The sequence below is a fragment of the Eulemur rufifrons genome, chromosome 1 (assembly GCF_041146395.1).
Source record: "Eulemur rufifrons isolate Redbay chromosome 1, OSU_ERuf_1, whole genome shotgun sequence".
NCBI classification, from domain to species: Eukaryota; Metazoa; Chordata; class Mammalia; order Primates; family Lemuridae; genus Eulemur; species Eulemur rufifrons.
This window is the reverse complement of record NC_090983.1, coordinates 5776990-5798563: the sequence shown is the minus strand read 5'-3', so window position 1 is coordinate 5798563 and position 21574 is coordinate 5776990. Positions and strand designations below refer to the sequence as shown.

At 44.4% G+C, this 21574-nt stretch overlaps 1 protein-coding gene across 6 annotated transcripts in view; it reads left to right on the top strand.

Annotated features, from left to right (window-relative positions):
• TRPM8 (transient receptor potential cation channel subfamily M member 8) overlaps window positions 1-20420 on the top strand; it is a 68193-nt gene extending 47773 nt beyond the window's left edge. For 3 of the 6 annotated variants that reach the window (XM_069467377.1, XM_069467287.1, XM_069467456.1), the window contains exons 6-10: window positions 4067-4257; window positions 12438-12537; window positions 13655-13688; window positions 15450-15542; window positions 17809-20420. In XM_069467377.1, coding sequence (XP_069323478.1) covers window positions 4067-4257; window positions 12438-12537; window positions 13655-13688; window positions 15450-15500 — 376 coding nt within the window. In that variant the 3' untranslated portion in view covers window positions 15501-15542; window positions 17809-20420. Of the gene's footprint in view, window positions 1-4066; window positions 4258-9137; window positions 9310-12437; window positions 12538-13654; window positions 13689-15449; window positions 15543-17808 lie in introns of those variants that run through there. The other 3 variants (XM_069467206.1, XM_069467505.1, XM_069467122.1) reach the window with 2 other exon arrangements.
• The last annotated feature ends 1154 nt before the right edge of the window (window positions 20421-21574 follow it).

Here is a 21574-nt window from a genome sequence, read left to right as displayed (position 1 = left end):
TGTAGGGAAAGTTGGCATCTTACCATCCAGAAAAAAATGGTACAATCTCCATTTATTCAAATATATGTAATTTTTCAGTGACGTTTTCTGGTTTGTTTAGCATGAGTCTGGCAGATTTCTTGTTCATTTATTTCCAGACATTTATGGTTGTGAGAGAGATACTATTTCTCTTATTTTTTTTCAGTGACTACTTTTTGATATGTAGGAAAGATTTTAAGGTTTTCTCTATTTATTTTGGAACAAGTCTCCTTACTGAATTCTCTTTTTTTTCCTTTTCTTTTTATCATGTCATGGACAGTTCCTCCTGTTTTTGGTTTATTAAGCTCCTTTCTTCTTTTCTTTTTTTCCCTAATCAGAAAAGGATGTTGAATGTTGCCAGAAGACTTTCTAGCAACTATTGAAATGATATTTTTCCTTTTGATCTAGTATTATGATGAATTATACAAACGATGAATTATATAAGTGTTCTTAATATTTAGTCATCCTTCTAGTCTGTGGTCACGGAATATTATTCTTTTAACATACTTCTGGATTTCATTTATGTGCAAAGCTATCTGAATTCTGAACGTCTGTTGTTTCTTAGTAACATCTCCAATCTCAGTGAATTTCTGGAGTGTTGTCCCTCCCTGGGGGCTTGTGCCCCTGCCTCCTGTCCCGCTCCGCTGTGGGCGCTTGGCTGGTTTCAGGAGATGGCCCTTGGCTGTCACTGCAGATCTCCAGGCAGCTGGGCATTTGCCTGGGACAGGACTCCGAGGGCACAGATGTCACTGGAGATGTAGAGTTGAAGGGCAAACTGCAGAACTCTCCCAGGGAAGACACCAGGCGGCCAGTGGTGGGCAGGGAGGCTTGGGGAACCGTCTGAGTTGGGGCAGGTGAGAGGGGGGCGCGAGAGACGGTCTCTAAGCTGCTCTGATGCTTTGGTGCCGGCACCAGAAAGCCCTTCTCTGCAGAGTTCAGTCTCTCCTCTCCAGAATTTGAAAACTGTGTCTAAAGAATATCAAAATTATTTTAGCAAAGCAGTTAGAAACAATGCTCGATTGTGAGCCTCCCCTGGAGAGCCCTCATGTCTATTTCGCTGAGTCCGGAATTCACTGGAGAGAAAAAGAACATCTTGGAAGCTGCTGTCAAGCGGGGAAGGTGGACCTCAATGTATAAATAGACCTCAGCATTATATATGCAAAGCGGCTTGTGGGTATTAATGTCCACTTATCAGCCAGCTCACCTGTGCCCCCTGGGGTGTGCATAAGGATTTTTACCCTTTGTTTGGGAAAGGAATGTTGCTCGGGGATCCACCCTGCCCCGAGGTACAGCGGGGACTGCCGGTCCAGCTGGAGGGTCCTCATTGTCAACAGAGTTGTCCTGAGAGCACGTGAGATGGTGACATAGGAGGTAGACCCCTTTGAAATAGAGAATGATACAAACGCAAAGCCTTGCTGATGGGTACTGGCCTACACACAGACTTCCCGGGAGGGCCAGCCAGGGGCTTTGGTCTGGCCAGATGCACCCAAAGAGGCGGCGTCCTGCGATGCTGCACCCGTCTGCTCCTCTCTGCTCTGTGAAAGCCTTTCTTAGCTCACGGGCTGTACAGAAACAGGCGGGGAGGTTGGATTTGGCCCCTGATTGGCAGTTGGCCAATCCCTATTCTAGGTGATCTGGAAGTTATGGGCCGTTTTTCCCTGACTCTGAGTGAGCAGGTAACCCACAGTGCAAATCTCCTCCTCCGTGACCCTCTTGGCTACAGTCCACTCTGAGCTCTCCAAGGAAGGGAGGGAGTCCCACCTGCCTTCCCCCTGCTCTAGAATCCTAAATATTCCTTCTTCCAATAGGACTTATTACTTCCTTTTGGGTAGAACCTCAGAAAACTACATTTGATGCACTAAAATGGATACAGTTGCTTTTTTTATGTTTGATTTTGGGGCAGTGAGTAAAATCCACTTTTGACTAGATATGTCAAAAGTTAAGTTACTTCTAGGGACAATAATTTGAATGGGGATAGTTATTCTGGACTTCATCAATCTAGGGTGCTGTTGTCCTGTGTCATGGCAGCGGCGGAGAGGTGCGTCCCCTTTGCAGGCAGGAGGGTGGACAGTGGTGCGTGGTATTAGTCTCAGAGCAGCCTGACCTAATTTGGAAGAAACGCCGGCGACTGCTCCATTCAGCTTGCGTCGCTGAAGTACATCACAGCCCTGCCTATTTTTCTCCTGAAAAGATCCACCATTCAGGATTGACGTGAGGATCCGTCAGTAACCACTTTTCATGCTGAGTATAGGAGCTTATGTACAGTAAATGTTCAATAAGCATGGGTCCCTTCCCTTCGGAGACCTCTTCCTGTTGGAAAGACGCTTGCTACAAAGGTCTGCCTTCCTCAGAAGCCAGGACGTGGTGTAGACCCCAGAAGCATTCCATCCACTGTTAAACACTGAGACAACCAAAGCTAAACTTACAAGCAAAGCTACATTGTCTGTGTAGGCTAGTGTTTTGAGTAGGTATATGATCTTTTCTTAGCTTAAGATATTTAAGTTTTAGACTGCAGTGAACCAAGGTGCAAGAATGAGGTCTCATAACAGCTGTAAACAGTTTCTCTGCCTGTTCTCTTCATTTAGGTTTGGCCTCTGAAGACATTACCCGGAATCTGGAGAACGTAACGCTCTCCCATTCAGGGTTTGCGTATAGATTTCAAATGGCTCACCGCTGCTTCTTTGGCTCTTGAAGGCATGATTTGATATTAGCAATAAAAGTGTCTTTGGATGTCTGAACTTTACAAATTGTAAAGTGCTCTGTAGTTATCTAGGATGCTAAGCTAGGAAGTAGTCCTATAAAATCCTTTTGAAATAGAGCATTGCTTCAAACCTTTCACGCGGCACTCTGTGAGGTGGTATTGTGTCGTGGTGAAGCCGAGGGACGCTGGGCCAGGTGGCGGGGTCCACATCCCAGCTGCATCACTTCCCGGTTGGGGGACTCAGACAGCTTGCCCCAGCTGCACCTCAGTTTCCTGATCTGCTAACTGTAGGTGGTAACAGGACTTAACCTCAAAGAGTTGCTTGTGGATTAAACCAGTTAATTTAAGCAGACTGCTTAGAACAGTGTCTGTTATATAATGAGTGTTAGCCTACTTTATAGTTTTGGTTTAATTTGTAACTGAAAAGTCATTGAAATAATCAGTTTTGGGGTAGGACACAAAATAGATATGTTTCTGATTATGTAAGTAATTGATAGTCATTGCACAGTGCTTGGACAGCAAATGGAAAACAGAATGAAGCGTACCTGAGATGATCACCACTCGGGGTTGATCTATTAATTGTGATTTGCGTAGTGAGACCATGTTGTAAGTACAAGTTTGAGCCTAGTTATTTTCACTTAACACATATATAAGCATTTTCCCAAAGTATAAAAATTATTCATGAACATAATTTTTAATGGCTACATAATGAAATCATATTGATTAACCACAACAATCTTCTTAGTGTTAAACATTTAGTTGTTCCTTTCCCTTGGGGTAGGGGGGCTGTTACCTACAGTGTTGTGGGCAATAGCCACGTGTATATATCCATTTACATCTTTTTTTTCTCTGTATCTCCCTTATTCGTACGTTAAATTCCCAGAAGCAAAGTCACCGGGTCAAAGGGATGAACATTTTTAGGGCTCTTGATTAGTGCTAACAAACTGTTTTCCCAGACTGTTTACAATTAAACATGCGTGAGGGGCACATCATTCCTAGGAGGGTCAACATCTTGGGGCTTTTTGTATCTCACACAATAACAATGAATGGAAAAAGATAATCTCTGAAACATTTTGAACTAAAAATAATTTTAAAGTTCATTGAACATTTTTTTGGTGATTAAAAAAAAAAAAACCGTGCCCAAAGCCAAACACACTTTGGGCCCAGCATGAACTGAAGACCGCCTGGTGCAGAATTGTCCGGGCCCTTCACCCGGGATGGATTCTTCCCCCCGGTGTGGACGTAAGCCATTGCAGACATAGCTTAATGCCAGTGTGGCCGTGTTTGGCAATTAAATGATGAGGCACGCAGAACGCTAAGCCTTGGCCTTCTCTCCCCTCTTGCCAGCTACACGGTGGGCACCGTGCAGGAGAACAACGACCAGGTGTGGAAGTTCCAGAGGTACTTCCTGGTGCAGGAGTACTGCAGCCGCCTCAACATCCCCTTCCCCTTCGTCATCTTCGCCTACTTCTACATGGTGGTGAAGAAGTGTTTCAAGTGCTGCTGCAAGGAGAAGAACGCGGAGTCTTCCGTGTGCTGTGAGTGGTTTATACGTCTGCGCCTGGGGTTGCAGCAGTGATTAAGCTCTGGGAGGGAGGCTCGGTCCCCTCTCAACAGGGAGGACTTTCTCACAGGTATTTTCCGGCTCACACCTGTACCTGGGCAGAGGTCCGGCGTCAGGCCGGCCGTGACTCGCTCGAGGGAAAGCGTAGATGAGGAAGTGCCGTAGGTCTCCCAGGTCACCCTTACGTGGGGGAATCACTTCTGGACGAGCACAATAATAATGTAAATAGTGTGTTGAACAAGCCGGATTCGTGGGGTAGTGTCAAATCATGGCTTTGTTTTCACTTTTCATTGCTTCTGTGAAATTTATTCTCTGGCAAACTTGAACCCTGACTCCAGCAGGGTTTGTGACTTTTCTGGTCGCTCTTAGGGAAATAGAAAATCTTACAATTATTTACTTGATAAAACATCATCCCAATTTAGAAATTGGAACGTACAGTCCAGTACATTAACCAGCCTATTCATTGCTCTCCAGAGGTGAGACTTCCCCTCGAACTCACCCCCTCCCAGCTGGCAGAGCTGTCAGGGATGGCCACCGCACATGCTCTCCCTGTTGGCCACCCACCTCCTTCAGGAAGGTGGGAGTCCACTGCCCACGTGTCGGATTGTTCTCTCTCTCATGTGGTCACTTACCTCCTGAGCCCTGGCAAAATCTGGGGTGCAGGCAGGTCCCCACCCAGCTACTCTCCTTACCCTGCTGTGGGAGCAGCTGTCAGCCGGACTCGCTCACCCTTGGCTCCGCTGTCCCCTGTGAATGCAGGAGCTGGCATCTGGCTGTCCTCCTGGGCCTGCGGAAACCCACACCAGGCTTGGGTTTTGTAACACCTGATGCCGCAGCCACCAAGCCAGACAGTCTTCCTGGCCCACAGGCACGCCTCGACCCAGGCAGGCATGCAAGGAGGGACAGGCCTGCTTTTATTCATTTGGATGCTTGGACACAAAAGAAAAGACAGAAAGGGCACTGGCCCCTTCTCCTGGCCCCCAGCCTCAGACCCAGGCCAAGGGAGCCATCTGTGGGGCAGGTGCAGCCACAGGGCTGATGCTCTGTCGGGCACAGCGAGGGCCCCGGCACTCGGGGCCTTAGGGCCCTTGAACATCTTTTAATTTCTTTTAAAAATCATAAGAAAAAAACAAACTTTTAGATCAAAGAAAAAGTTTAAATATATAAATCTATATGTTTTTATGCCAATTCAGCCATGAAATATTTTTAATACTTTTTTATGAAGGGAGGGACTCATGATGGCACACGTGCCTAGGGCCCAGGGTGACCAGCTTGTCCTGGTTTGTCCCAGCTTCCCCATCTTAAGCCTGAGAGTCCCGTGTCCTGGACATGCAGTTAGGGTGACCAGCTTGGGTCCTTTCGCCCAGGGCCATCCCGATGGTAAAGTTGAAGGCCCTGCCTCTTGGGAACTCCCTCAATTTCAGGGCCTGGTGGTCACCCCAAGCCTAGGAAAGTCGTAAAGTGGCCCGTCGGAGGGCCCGTCGGAGGGCCCGTCCTTGTCCAGGGCTAGGCTGGGATGGCTGGCCTCCGCTCCTTGGCGCATCCGGTGGGCCGCGGGCTGGCTGGTCCCGACGTCTGCATGTACTCTCATGTGTGGTGTTGGCTGGGCTGTCAGTGGGGAGCCCCGGTGTCCCCCAGCTTGGGTTTCCACGCAGAGCAGCTGGGTTCCTGCAAAGAGCAGATGCTGCACCGCCCCCGAGGCCTTGTTCAGAAAGTCAGATGACGTCACTTCTGCTGCATTCTATTGGGCAAAGCGAGTCACAGGCCTGCCCTGACGGGGGTGGGGTAGAGGATGAGGAGGGTGGAAGTATCTGTGGCCCCATTTTGCCACCTGCCGCACCAGGCAGCACCTGAACAAGCGGGATGTGCTGGTCCTCTGACAGGGGCTACCCCCACCCCCCGCCCACCACTAGTGCCCAGCTCCAGCCTGTCTAGGGAGGATGAGCCCCTCTCTGCCCTCCTGCCCCCCCCCAGCCCCCGTTCACAGCAGAAAGGAGGGGCGCCGGTGGGGGCAGGTGCGTGGGGGCTGGCCTCTCGTTAACTCAACTGCTCTGTGAAACTTAGGTAGTTTTGAGCAGGCCAGCATTATCTTTGATGCCTGGAACAATTTGAAACAAAATTTTCTGCACTCTAACTCCTCCAGCCACATCTGCCCTGGGGAGCGCTCGGTGGCCGGGCGTGGCTGGCCCGGCCGTGCCTTCCTGGGCCTCCCGAGCTTGGGCATCGAAACAGAGCTGTCAGAACTAGCTGCTTCGTTGTGCTCTGAGCTTGGCTGATTCTCCTTTGCTTCTCTTCCAAAACTGATAGATGTTCCAAGTCATTTGAAGACCTGGCTGTCTTCTATCCTTGAAAAAACCTTTCCTGAGCCCGTCCTTGCTGAGCGGGATCCGTGGTTGACACGGATATCGTAGACATGCGTGCACTTGGCTCCAGGAAATGACCTTTTGCAATTTGGGACAGAGACAGGCTCCTTGATATTTATAAATTATTCAACTAATCTTGTTATTGCAGAGGCAGAAATCTCTTTTCCTCTACCCATCTTAGGCTCGTGGCTGAGGCCCCTACGAAAAAAGACAAAGTTAGAAGAGTGGGCAGATTTATTTAATGGAGGGTTTGCGTGACCCAGGAACCTTCGTAAAGAAATGAAGAAACAAACTGGAGTGTTTTTTTAATAGTAGGTTTAGTGAAGAATGGAGAGTTATGGAGAAATAGGACAGGGAAAAGGAGCATGATGTGATATAACGGTCACACGCCGGGGGCAGCTGAGCAGGGCCTGTGTGTTCCTCTCTGTGTCCCTGTGACCTTGGAGATGAGTTAGGATGCCCCTCTCCTCTGGGCATAAGGAGGCCGCCTCTCACACCAGGGTGTCTTGGCCTGCTTTAGGGACGGTCAAAGGTCCTTCCTAGGTTTCATGACCTGCTTTAGGGGAGGAGAGTGGGGAAAAGGCAGAGAGACCTTTCTGATTCTGCGGTTTTCTCAAATTCTTTCAGCTCAAAATATTCAATATGCCATGGTGCCGTATCTTGGGGGGTAGTGTGTCCTAAACCCCAGCATCCTTTATATTCTAGGTAGCCACCAGGAACCAATGAAAACATTTCCATAAAAATGTCTAAACAGGGAGAAGAAAGAAAGGAAAACCACTGAGTTCTTATAAATCCCCAAAGCAAGAGCCTGCCAACCCCGTTTCCCGCCACAGTCCTCTCTGAAAGAGCTTTGTAAAACTCACCCCATGTTACCTGCTGATCCGAATTTAAGAAAAACAGAGTAAGGGCGAGGATGGATGGGAGCCGTGCGCAGGCATGAAAAGCAGAGCATAAAACAGGGCATGGCCTCCGTTAGCACCTGGGAAATAAATGCCGTAAGAGCAGTCAGCTTGCAGGAGGGGTTTAGTCCTTGACAAGTATTAACGCTTGGTTCTGGGGACGCGGCCGTGAGAAAAGGCACATGGGGCTGGGCTTGCGGCCGTGGTCCGGTGGGAGCTGGGCCAGAGGTGAGACAGTGGGTGTCCCAGAGAGCCATGGTACAGGGCTGAGGGGCCTGCGAGAGCTGACTCAGCAGATACAACCCACGTGACAATCCCTGGGCAGCCCTGGGGATATGATCCGCAGTAGGATAGACGCTCCCCACCCTCAAATGGGCTCACAGTCTAGGGGGAGTGGTGAGGAGAATGAAAACTAAAAAGCCTTAGTTGAAAAACATGGGAAGCACTGATTTTAGGGAGTGTGCAGAAAGCCATGACATAGAGGATGCCTTAACCCGAGGCGAGAGTGGGTCAGGGAGGACCTTCTGGAGGAAGGGGCTATCTGAGACCCGGAGGGTGAATTGGAATTAGCCAGGCAGAGGGGCGGAGGCTGGGGTGGGGCCACAGGGGAGGAGTGGTCAGAGGGAGGAGGATGGGAGCGGTGAGATGGGGTGACAGGGGAGTCCCCAGGGTGGAGGGTCGTGGGGATCTGTGGAAGATGTGGGCTGTGTCCTGCAGCGGGTTCTAGTGCCACACAGGCCCCCAGCCCACCATGTCCCAATGTGCCCTCCTGAATCCCAGAGGAAGGAGCAAATGTAGCCAGGAGACACGGTGGTGCAAGAAATGGTGACGTGAGTCAAGAAACATACATCGCAATATCGCTGTGATGATTGGACTTGTGTCCCTCAAGACAGAAGTGAGCAAAGAAACTCCCAGAGCCAGTCTGGGGAGACCCTCAGTCCACCACATGCAATGAGGCCCCTCAAATCCTGATGCCCCCTCTCGTGACCTGGGGAAGAGTGGTCATTATAGAGTGTTAGGGACAGGAGGGTCCTGTGCTATAGTCCCCACTGGAGCACGCTGGGAAAAAGAAAAGTCTCTGCTAGGCAGATAGCTGGGAGTTGAGGGCAATTTTGGAAACAAAATCTAAGGGAGAATCCAGTCCACATGACAGAAGGAATAGGGTTAGGCTGTTCTTTCCGCCACGCTGGCTTTTGCTGCAGCAAGTTCCCGTTCCTCTGCTTGGCGCCGGCCTTGTTCCTGCGGGTCCCACGCGGCGTGTCTTCTCGTGGCTGTTGGGTATGTTTGTGCTCTGGTTTTTCCCTCATGGTATCTGATAACATGGTCACCAACTGCCATCTTTGGATTCATGCTCTATATGGGGCTGATCATTCCGTCCCTTTAGTGTAACCCCAAATATTTTGAAGATTCAGAAAGCAAAAATATAAATTTTACTAACCTAGGCATGATAATTAGTGGCAGTTAAGAAGAATTTAACTTGCCAAGAACCATCATTTTTTTGTGGGGCTCTTTAACTACATAGAAATGGAGGCAAGATACTCAAATATGACCTTAAATATTGGCCATGACATACCTCCGCACCCTCCCTGTAGCCGTGACCCGTAAAGGCTGCCTTTCAGAATGTAAACTCCTGGCAGAGCTTAAAGGAGCATCATAGCCAGTTCTTTTAACAGCATTATTTTAAGACATTAAATGTCACTCTGGGGATGTCATTAACTATCAGACATATGCAATTGCCTTTGTTAATGAAGAAAGTGTTTTGACAACTTGGATAAGTTGCCGTCTTTCTTCCCCTCGTTTTGTCTTGGAAGACAAAATGACTCATTTCTAACGCAAAGAATAAAAAGTCTTTGTATCAGAAATGGGATATGGAAGTTCAGATCTGGGATTTGACTGTACTCGAAGACAACACCCAAATATCAGAGGCACTTAATGACAAGCCCCAGGAGGACCTTTCGTTCTGTCTTGGAACCATGTCGTGATGAGTGTCCCTGGGACCTGGGAGATGACCTAGTCTATGCCTTCAGATAACAGAAGTCTTACAAGTTTCATATTTTTTTTCTGAATGGTTCTGGAGAAAAACAAAGGATAAAGTTGCAGTAAGAAAGATTTTGGCTCAGTATAAAGAAAAAACAATGTGTAACAATTAGTGCTATCTGGAAATGAAATGACTTACTCTGCGACAGTGAGTTAATTGCTTGTCACTAGTGGGATCCAGGCTGGGGAAGGGTGGATGGGGGAGCTGGATGGGATAAAGCTCTTTTCTCCAAAGACATGTCAGACTCAGTCCGGGATCAGTGGAATCCGGGAACTCAGTGTACAAGTAAGGATGAATTATTAACATTATAGTACCCCAGATTAGGGGTGGGGTGGAAAAGGCAGGACAAAATGCATTACATTCCCCCCAAACTTATTTAATGGTTAGGCACCATATGAACATAAAATGAAAAAACATCCTCTATCATGGCCAGAAAGTGGGAAGGAGCCCAGCTTGAGGCAGCGAGCAGGTGAGTCAGAAGCCAGTGATGTTAATCTGGGCTTGTCTCCTTGGTGGACTTCCCGGCGAGTGGTGACTGCACAGTGATCGGACAGTGTGAACTGTCGACGTTTTCCCTCTTCAAACAGTTCTTATTCTCAGGAGGAAATAAAGAAATAGAGGGAGCGGGAGACCACAGAAGGACAGGATCTTTCTCCACCCAGTGACGATGCAGTGACGATGAGAGAGAGGGAGCGAGAGCCCCATTGGCTACCTGGAGACTCCCCAGGGCCACAGTCACTGCCTGCTCACTTGCTCCTCCTCCCTGGAGATCCCTGAATCCAGAAACCACAGCAGCGCGGTCACCAGAACCTCTGGTTGGAAATCCATTTCTTCACCGTACTTTGCTTAGGCCTCCAAATGATGGGGAAGTCAGGGGTTTAATTTTGAAATTATATTTGTTTAGAGAAAAATGCAATAGGTTTCAAATAATTTTCAGAAAAGTAGAACCCAAACTTTTACTCTTGGTACTGTTTGGTGATATCTTCAAGCAATAAAAAAAGCACACTACCCAGTAATTGCTTTTTTATAAAATGTATTTTTATTTTTTGTGATTCAGAGCGCAGTTCATATTCATTGTAGAATGTTTGAAAACTGTGGACAAGCCTAAATAAAGCTGAAGAGCACATGTCACCTGTCATCCAGAGATAAATACTGTCAACATGCTGGTGTTCATTACGTTATTCTTATGTGGGTGTTTAATAATTGTATTGCTCTATGCATACACATTCATAATCTAGCTTGTTTAACTAATAATACATTGTAAACTCTTTCCATATTCTAAATAAAAACCTATATGACAATTTTTAATGATGGAGTATTCCAGCCTATAGATGTACTATAATTAATTTAACCAATTCCTTGTTGCTAAATATGTAGATTGTTTGAACTCTTTTGTCAGCATATAACATTATGATAAAGAGTTTTAGGCATTCATTTTTGAGCACATCAATAATTTTTTCCTTTGAGTTATTTCTACAGAGAAATTTCTAGATAAAGGGTATGCTCACTTTGAAGTCTTTGTATATTGCCCATCTCCCCCAGACCCCCACTAACCTAAGGCTGTGACAGTTGACAGATTTTTCCCATTATGTGGGAGTCCTGTTCCTCCACAGTTTTGCCAAAACAGGATATAGTCGTTGTTTCAGACTCTGCTAATTTTCCAGTATGGTTTGGTGAAAATGCCACGTCATCATTTCAACTAGTGTTTCTTTGACTGTTACAGAGGTTGATCATGGTTTCTGGGTCATTTGTCATCTTGCTCTTTGTCCATCTGTGTTCAGGAGTGTCTGTCCTTTCTGTGTTGATGTTTAAGTACCCACCTTTGCCTTTCCATATTTTAGTTTGAATAAAAGACATTGGAAACCACTTTGCTAGGAAAAATACAATTGGCAAAAATTAGTGAAGAACTACTTTGTAAAGTGAATAACTACCATTTAAACACAAATCCATATTTGCTATGTAGGATTTGCTTAAATCTAGCCACTTACATATTGGTTCTGCCTTTGGCCCCCAATTAATTGTTTTTAAACCCAGAAAGATCTTATAATTGTTCCTAAACTCTAAGATGTTGATGAATAAATTTAAACAGTGCTTTAAAAGTAAAAACTACATAAATTTATTCCAAGCGGACACGTGTAGGAACACATGTACTTCCCTGTTCCCATGAATCTACGTGGAAGCTTGATGCCCGTTGCATTAGTACCTCAAGCACAGGTGACATGTTGATCTGTTCCTCTGTTTTCCTGTCATCTGGAAGGCTCAGGCACTGTAGGAAACTGAGCTAAGACTCTTAGCTGGAGCATGTCCTAGGCCAGTTCTACAGCATGTCCTGGCTTAGGTGAGTTTTCTTTGAGGTGCACACCTGGACTGCATGTTTCAGGAGGACAGGAACAATGTCCTGTGCTTATTTTCCTCTCCTTTGACGTTCCTACCCCAGTTTCAGGTTGAGAGTCAGTACAAAATCCATCAGTAATTATCCAACTGAATGGTTTAGCATTTTTATGTCACCAGAATCGAAGAAGAGCACATATCAAATGTGAGAGTCAGACTCATTGGTGGAATGGTTTTGCTAAGTCACGAAACGCAGAGAGAGGATTCGGATCGATCTCCATCTAGAATAAAGATTGCATTCCTCTTTCACACAGGCAGCTGCAATTCCTCATTGTCACCAGGAAAGCATTACTATTCCGCCGCTCTGACGCTGTCACCAGGAAGTAGCTTTAGTCAGATCTGCCTGCGCGGGACGGATCTAATTCTACTTCTAGAGTCTTAAAAAATGCCTGGCAGGTGTTTATTTAGGAGGCGAGGGGCAAATGAAACAATTTGAATGTTTTTCTTTTTCTCATTATTCAAGGTTTCAAAAATGAGGACAACGAGACTCTGGCGTGGGAAGGTGTCATGAAGGAAAATTACCTTGTCAAGATCAACACGAAAGCCAACGACACCTCAGAGGAGTACGTCGCCGTTCATTTCTGTTTGCAACTTTCCCTTTGTATACGTGAGCCGGCAGAACACAGGCAGCTAGCTGAGCAAACTCGGTAAAGGGCATTTTCGGCAGAGAGCAATAATAGCACCACAGAGATATTACCCAGGCAGTTGAAGATGACAAGCACATAAGTGTGTGCCAGCCCTTTAAGAAGGTGAAAAAAACCACTCATGTACTGTCCCGATTGTCCTTCAAGACCCTGGGGGAGAAGGAGGTGTTTGGAGCCTGCAGCGCAGGACCATGGAACCAGGTTAACAAGAGGGCAGGTCCCCTGTCGTGGCTGCAGAGGTGGCTTCCAGCAACAGGTCATGGGTAATTGGCATTATCTTGCAGGTGCCACACACCTATTTATCTCTGCAATGAAGAAGTATAGAGATTAGAAGATGGAAAAACCATTTGGGTGATCTGTTACAGGCTGTCCCTGAAAAGTTCTGAACATCATTTATGAATCACATGGAGTGGTTAAAAACATCCCGGTGATTTGTAAATACATTCATTAAACATCTTCTGAAATAGATAAGTCATAGCTAAGTCTACAGGTGGTCTGCCAGGAACGTGTTGTGAAGTCTACAGAAGCATGCTCTTCTTACCGTGAGGGCTAACATTCTGCACTGACAGCGGCCACGCTTCCTGAGAGTTAAAATACACCTCAAGATTCACTCTAATAGAATATGAGTATATACAAGCACAAGGAACCCCTTTGTTGGGTTCAGCACAGCTGGTGAAAGAGGCAGGGGAGGCTCACTCTCTCTGAGCCACAGTGAGGGCGCCGTAGCACTCCTGTGCTCGTAGATGCTGAGATCTCGGTTTTGGGAGGGAGGGACAGACCTTCCAAGCCATCCTCCACCACCCCACTAGCAGGGGTGGTGTTTATGTGCTCTCCTAATTGGGATTAGAGAGGAATTCTGCTTCTTTTGGGTATTAGGAAGAACATCAGAAAAGCAAACACAGCTGATCCTTGATTTAGCTGAAAGTGAAAATGACCTGAATTCTGTACTCGAAAAGACTGCAAAATGGAGCCTGACAACCCTCTCTCAGTCTCTTTTTCTCTCGCTCACTTTCCTTTTTTTTTAACTTCCTTGCAGAATGAGGCATCGGTTTAGACAACTGGATTCAAAGGTATGGTCTATTTACAGTTTGAGAATTTTTTTTGTGTGTGTGTGTGTCACTGATATCTTAGAGCTTTTAGCTAGAGGCCAGTGGTCACGGTAAGAAAATAAAAGAAGTTAATTGTTAAAATCCATATGAAATATTCCATATTCCATTGTCTCCGCTCACTGTGGAAGAGCTGGCTGCTGGGGCCTAATTGCATGGGGAGGAGACCTGAAGTCCACTGCCATGGTCTCCGACATCCTTTTGCTTCTATCTGACTCGGGGTCCCCTCTTCTTTTTCGTTCAGCTATTGGGACAAGTGAACAGTAGATCTCTAGAACTTATTCATCCTGCACAGACAAACCTTTGTGCCCTTTGACCAACGTCTACCCATTTCCCCTCCCCCCGGCCCCTGGCAACCACCGTTCTACTCTCTGCTTCTATGAGTGTGACTATTTTAGAGTCCACAGATAGGTGATATCATGCAGTACTTCTATTTTTGTGTCTGATTTATTGCACTTAGTATGATGTCCTCTAGCTCCATCCATGCTGTCACAAATGGCAGGATTTCCGTCCTTATTTTAGGTCTGAATAATATTCCATTACATGCCATTACATGTATGTACCATGTTTTCTTTGTCCGTTGGTTGAGGGACATTTAGGTGGTTTCCATATTTTGGCTATTGTGAATAATGCTGCAGTGAACATGAGAGAGCACCCATCCCTCTGTCTTCTCTCTCATTTTGGATTTATTATTTGTATCTTCTCTCTTTTTTTTCTTAGTCTAGTTAAGGGTTTGTTGATTTTGTCTTTTCAAAAAACCAACTCTTACTTTTGCTGATTTTTTTCCTATTGTTTTTCTATTCTCTATTTTGTTTATTTTGCTCTTGGAGTCTTATGCGGTACTCTGAACAGCTTATTAAAGCCATTTTACTATTAACAAATACAGGTCTCTCCAGAAAGCCCCTGTAGGGAATAAAAAATTTCTCCATCTCATTATACCAGAAAACAAAGCTATTCACAATTGATTTATGTATTTTAGGCAGCCGCCAGCCTTTATTTTTTTGTTTAAGTTAAAGGAAGAAGTTATTACTGGAAATAAGCCTAATTTAAACACAGATTTTTCTCGAGTGAGTGATATAGCAAGATAGAAACCAACCGCACAGACATTGCGTTATATCCGTGAGCTTTTATCAAGTGTGCTAATATGGCATGTAATTTAAAATGAGCCTCAGACATTTTGTGTAATAAATTGTGAAATGTGTATCAAGAATAATTTTATTATGCCTTTTCCTAAAATTATCCTTTAGTATTGTACTGTTTGTATGTGGGAGGGGAGACCTTTTATTTGCAAAAATTTGATTGATTAGTATTATACCATATTATCTTTAAAAGTATTATACTCTTAGCAAAGCAAAACTTTATTACTGTCTTATAATTTTATTAGTATTAGTTATATATAACACTATTGTTTTTACATATTACTTCTCCATGTCATTGCAATCTGCTATTTCTATGTGGAAGCCCCTAGTGACTTGCATTTGAGTAAAGCCAATATTAATTGGTTTACTAACTGGTTACTAATTGCTGGTGCTGTGATTTCAGAAAGTGAGCAATGAGCAGGGTCTGAAATGTCACGTGCCGCTCGCATTCTGCCTTATCCCAGATGGGCCATGCTAGCCGTTTCATGTACATGTCTGTTTCATGGAAAAGCCATAGTGGAATAATTTAAAACTGAAAGTTGGAAAATTTATCTTAAGACCAGTTCTATTTCTTTCTCTTTTTGAGATTAATGATCTCAAGGGTCTTCTGAAAGAGATTGCTAATAAAATCAAATAAAACTGCATGAACTCTAATGGAGAAAAATCTAATTATACCAAGGTGAGTCATTCTAATGGCTTTTTTCTTTGTTGTAAACATTTACGTATCTTAAGACTAATTTAAAATCATAATGTTTCTCTCAGTTATTTTATTTTCATATATTATCAAATTTGAAAATAATGTATATGCAAAAAAAATCAAATAAGACAGAGATACAGAAAGAAACAAGCAGAAGCCTCTCCTCACATTACCTTACCCGTCAGTTTTGCCCCCCACGCCAGGGTCAGCTCTGCTAGGGGTAGAGTCCAAGTGCCCTGTAGAACCTTTTAAAGCACTTGCAATCTATACGGCCACTTTGGCATAAATTGAAACAAGGTCATGCTCTGCTGACCTGCTATTATTTTTTCTTCCTTAACTCTATGTCATGGATATCTTTACAGATCAGTGCCTAAAAATGTACCTATTCTCATGATAAATTATTATGCTTATTGCTGTGGGATAAACAAATGTATGTTAATTGCCTTTTTTACTAGCAAAAAATGTTTTAGTGAGGCATTCAAGGTTTTTAGCAGTAGCTCCTTTGCACAATAAAAATGTAATTCGGTTAACTGGCAAAATTTAACCCAAGGCTTTGCTCCCTGGACTTACCATTTGCTTTCATTATGTTTTTCCCATTACCTGTCCAAATCCTGAAACCAAATGTTAAAAATGTGCTTGGAGACATGTGGAGTTAGGAAAAAACATTTTTTTTTTTTTTTGAGAAAGTAAATTGCAAGGAATAGAAACACAATTAAGAATTCCCTCTTTCCTCCCTTCTTCCTTTCCTTCCTTCCATGAATATTTACGGAGTGGCTGGTAAGTGCCCAGAACCGTGCTGGCCCCTGCACTGGCCTCACACAGTGGCCTCCACCTGTGCATTAAGTACTTAACGCTGCAGAATTTCTCTCCATGTGCTGCAGGGGAAATCACGTTGCATCAGCTTCCTTTCAATCTTTCCGGTCACTCAGTTCTTTCCTTGGGTTCTGACAGCTATAGGTCATATTTAAAAGCACTATACCATGGAGGGCTTTGTTAGAGCAAGATTGATGCATATTTGATGTAATCTGAAAGGCAGGCACAGCCTCCTGATCTGCACGTAAGGCTTGCATAGTTAGGAAGAACTTATTTCAACTCTTTCATAACGGTGCTTAATGAAAACAATATTAAACCTTACTACAATTTGGTTTTCGAAACACCATTTTGTATAATTTATGAGCTAAAATATAGAAAAAACAATCAGGAATAGATAAAACAATTAAACATGATAAAAATCTAAAGGTGATTAAAGAGTAGTAATAATCAGAAAAGAGCCAGATTCAGACACACGCATCCCTCTTCAATCTCCAATCTTCTCATCTCTTGTTCTTTCTCAGATGTATAGACTGTGAGTAAATTGGGCAAATAGACTGGCTTCTGACCAACCTGCCCTTTGTTAACCTTAAATCTTTATTAATATACTGAGAGTTAAATAATTGGTGAACAACAGTGAAGGTGGACGAACATCACTTGTTTTCTGTGCATGTGCCGGTGTGGCTACACACATCCAGGGAAAAAGGAGCACGTGAGAAAACAGGTGCCCCATGAATTCCAAACCTCTGACATCCTTAGAAACAATGAATTTGGCATGTCCAATTTTTTGCATACTTTTTACTTATAGATATGTTTTTTTTTTGACATCGTCTATTTGTCATATTGTTAAGACCTTCGCTGAAAATGTAATTTTGTAGGCAACCAGCTACATGCTGCTAAAACATACTCTTCCAGGGCCTCCCTACGCTGCTGCCCCTGGAGCAGTGAGGGAATCTTTCCCTGGGGTTTCAGCAAGGGAGAGTGTCAGCCTCTGGTGGGTGTGAACCAGTACCCGTCGAGATAGGGCAGGGAGCTGACACTTGGGAGCGAGTCTTTACCAGTTCTTCCATCTCCACCCTGAATCAATCTTTGATGCAGTAACTTGGGATGAAATAAACAGATAGTTGTATGTTTTTTTCTTTCTCCCACACTAAGGTTGAAAGAAGTAAACCCAGGGCGAGAGTTAGCCATTTGTTTTCTCCTACCTTTATACTTAAGAAGTGGCCACCCTATCTGAGGACCACGGGGAAGTAAGGTTCCCGGAAATTGTTCATTCTCTATAGAGTAGTCCATTGGTTCTTGTATTTGCGTCACTGACACTCTAGTTCAGTGGAAGAATCCAAGCTGTTCCTTGGGGAGTCGTCATAAAACCACGTTTTGTTTGATAAATTATTCCAGTTTTTAACTTTATTATCAATTCACTTTTTTATTTATGCAGAAACTGTGAGCAAATGAAGCCAGAGCTTTCTGGATCTTAACCTAGATCGAGTGAGTTGGGCCTCGATCCTGCAACCTTGGTCACCCAGTTCACACTGGCAAACCCGTCAGAACACACATCTTTAAGAGAAAAAACATTCTCACAGCTGCTTCAATACCGAAAGGAAATCTCTCGACTTTCGACAGTACACGTGGACCTATTCCCAGGATAGTCCCAGTATACTTTCAAACAAACCATGTCCTGCCTGAGCACGGAAGTGGGAGCTCTATTCTCAACACAGCGTTCTCTGCTTGCTTTTGCAGGCAATACCAAGGAACAGTGATGGACGATTTTGCCATTGATACTAAATGAGCATCGTTCAGGCCTCTGGGTACAGAGTGGATGTTTTCGATCACCCTAGTGTGCTGAAATCTGAGAATAAGGCATGAGGTTGATGTCACACGTGACGCTGGATATGAGGGAGAACATTTCCTGTAACGCGCTTCTGCCGAAGCTGCCGGTACTCCGTGTGTCTCGGTGCCCAGGACTGGCGGGCGACTGTTTGAGTGTGTTCTCGCGGCCTCCTTTTCCCCTCAATCTTACTTCTGACCCATGAATATCACAGGAGAACATCGCTCCTGGGAACAAGAACCTGGTCATGCTTTCACTTCTGCAATATTATTACCTTGGTTATTTCTAATTGATTCTTTACTTTTCTCTATTTTGTATCATGTGATTATTTGGCAAATTGTTAAAAGTCTCCCCTGATTAGGCCAGATTCTAAAATGTGCTGTAGCAAGAGGACCCTGCTCTTTTCAGATAAACTATTTTTATTTCTCATGCTGCTTCTCACCTGTCAAGGGAGGTGATAAAGCAGGGTGTTGCCCTGTCCGCGCTCTCCAGGAACTCCTAGGGAAGGAAGCATTCCGTTGCTAACAATGTGAAAAGTCACCCAAAACGCAACCCTGAGAGGCATTACTGATTTTGTTTTCACCGGGTGCTCCTCTTTCTCCTCTTAGTATTTTTTTCTGTTAAAAATAATACATGGATATTATAGACAATGTAGACCACATATAGATGTAGAAAGAACATAAATTGTCCCACACTACCTAAAGGTAATTGCTGCTACCATTTCTGGGAGTTTTCCCAAGTCTATTTTTTTCTATGCATGTTTTATGTTTCTTTTGAAATTTTACACAGTGTCATCATCATACTACATATACAATTTTATATAAGCTTTTTCACTTAACATTTGATCACAGTTTTCTTTATATTCATGGTCTTAAGCATTATGTCAATGATTGTGTAATATCCAATCTCTAGTGATTTCCATGACGTTGGTCATTGAAAGCTGTTTCCAGCTGAGCATTGTGTTGAGTGTCTTCGTGTATGAATTTTGTTGCTGCATTTGGGAAGATTTTTCCAAGGCTAGATTCCAAGAAGGATCTATTGATTATCAAACCATTTATAGGGCTTGTTCATAAATGTATAGCAAATAGGAATTATTAACTTGAGCATAAGATATGAACTACATAACCTACAACTATTAAAATAAAATATTATATTTAATCTTTAGGAAGAAGCCAATATGCTTATTTAAATATGGGTGGTGACGGCAATGGGATAGAATTAGGCCATGTTACTGATCACTCCTAGCCCTAGCTTTGTCTGAAGTGGTGGTGTCTGAGCTGGAAGCACATAAAGCAGTTTAAATGCGCAGAATTAGCTCTTCAGCTTTGATTGGACTATAAACTCAGTGGCTGAAGAAGGAACTCTTAGGCGGAAGCTATTAAAAGACCATCTAGTTAGAAAAACTACAAAAGCATTAACCAAAAACAGTTTATTTTCATTCTGTCTGGGCAGTAGTTAAAACGGCTATTCACAACATAGTGTTTGCAGGGAATGAACGCAAATAAAGGTGCCTTTCTACTGAAACCTTAATAATGGCCTAAAAGGGAATCTTATTCAACTGGGTCAATCAATTCATGGTTTCAGATGCTGAAAGTAGATGGAACAAAATTTACATGACAAAAATTGTCAATGAATGGAATATTCGAAATTTCTCTGTTAGTGAGAGAACATCACTTTCATTTCACCATGGCAACTAAAATATCTGCCTTTTCTGAAACCACCAAGAAGAGGGTAACGTCGTCTCTCTACTGACTTGGGAAATTGTACACGGCAGCACATCGGACGGTGCAGAAGCAAACAACAGTCCCAACCTCGGACCCTCCCTTCAAGTAGGGAACTTGAATAAAATTAGAAAATTAAATTTAAAACTTCCCAGAAGACAAAATGTAGCATAATCTATTTTCTGATCTCCCTTTAACAAATTTGTCCATATATTCATATTTCCGCTGACCGTGTTTCTGTGAGCTTCAGAAATAGGACTTTGGGCACATCATTATCGGCAGGAAAAGAAATCCTCTCGTTGCTACCAAAGACAGAAAACACGCACAACACTCAGAATTCACTTGCATTGAAGAGGGACTTGTTAAGTGTTTTCAACTCAGCCTGTCTGGTGGATGTTTCTGCATGGTTACACTACCTGGTTTTTTCTTAGGCAAAGCCATTGTTTTCTGTGTAGCTCACAAAAATACCACATGCATTGAACATACCTCTAATCAAAGGTGCTACGTTCTTGTGTATGGTACTAAAAGTGTCCTGTGTACTTGTGTACAACACTGAGAACCCTGCAGCTTGGTTTAAATGAATGTGATAACGCATTAAATAATGGAGGAATTGTCATGTGTTGCTTTCGTCATTCTATTGAGAGTGAAAAAAATAAAATTCCTTAGTTCGGTCAGATTCATTTTTGTAGGGATTTTGCTCCCAGAGTTACATGAGCTGATACCTCTAAGCAGGTGACTAGAACATTCTGATTGAATTTTAGCAGAAGAATGCACTCTGTGGTTCTGGTTCTTGTCAGCATGGCTAGTTTGGATCCCGTGACCCACTTTTTGGCACCACCCCCCGCCCCCCACCCTGTTAGGCACTGAGCTATGGCCCGAGGGGCTCCAGCTACACTGTCTCAGAGCCACCCCGGTGTGGCAGCAGTTATTTCTGAGGATTCATGTGGCTCACAAACAAGTGTCAGGCTCTGTCCCGGGGCCAACACGGATGTCTATTGTTGACAAACCGCTTGGTGATGGAGCCTCTGGCCCCTCAGGGCACATGATCTCCTTTCTGTAGGCACCGTCCCCTCAAGTATTTGTTCCGGGAAGAATCAGAGTCATGTCTTCCCCTGAGCTGCTGCTTCTTGGTCCACCTGGGGACTGAAGTGTGTTGTCATGGAGACAGTTGCCGCCGTAGCCTCTGTCTCAAACATAAAAGGCTCAGGAGTCAGGCCCTGGGTCTGAGCTGCAGCTGGACATCGGAGACAAACGTCCTGCTGCCCCCCCCCACCCCCCGCCTCCCCAACCCAGGCACCAGTGGACGAGCCTTTTCTTTCCTGAAGATGGAAATCCGTGTGGGCCGCCTGTCCCTTCGTTTATCAGACCTGAGCAGGCATTTCTGAACCGCAGTTGATTTAGTAGGATCCAGTTGGGATCTGGGGGCTGCATGTACACATTGATCGCATTTGTTTTTTAAATCAGTGTTTTCCCCTATAGAAATCTTGTTTGACAAGAAGAAATTTCACTCCTTCTTTTATATATGCAATGTGTTGTCATTAGATGTTGACTACAAGCGCTTCTCTGGTAATGAAAATAGTTCAGAGTGAATGAAAGGAATTGGTGGCCTCTGCCCTCCACCATCGTACAATCCGCTTGAGCAGACGAGGCTGACT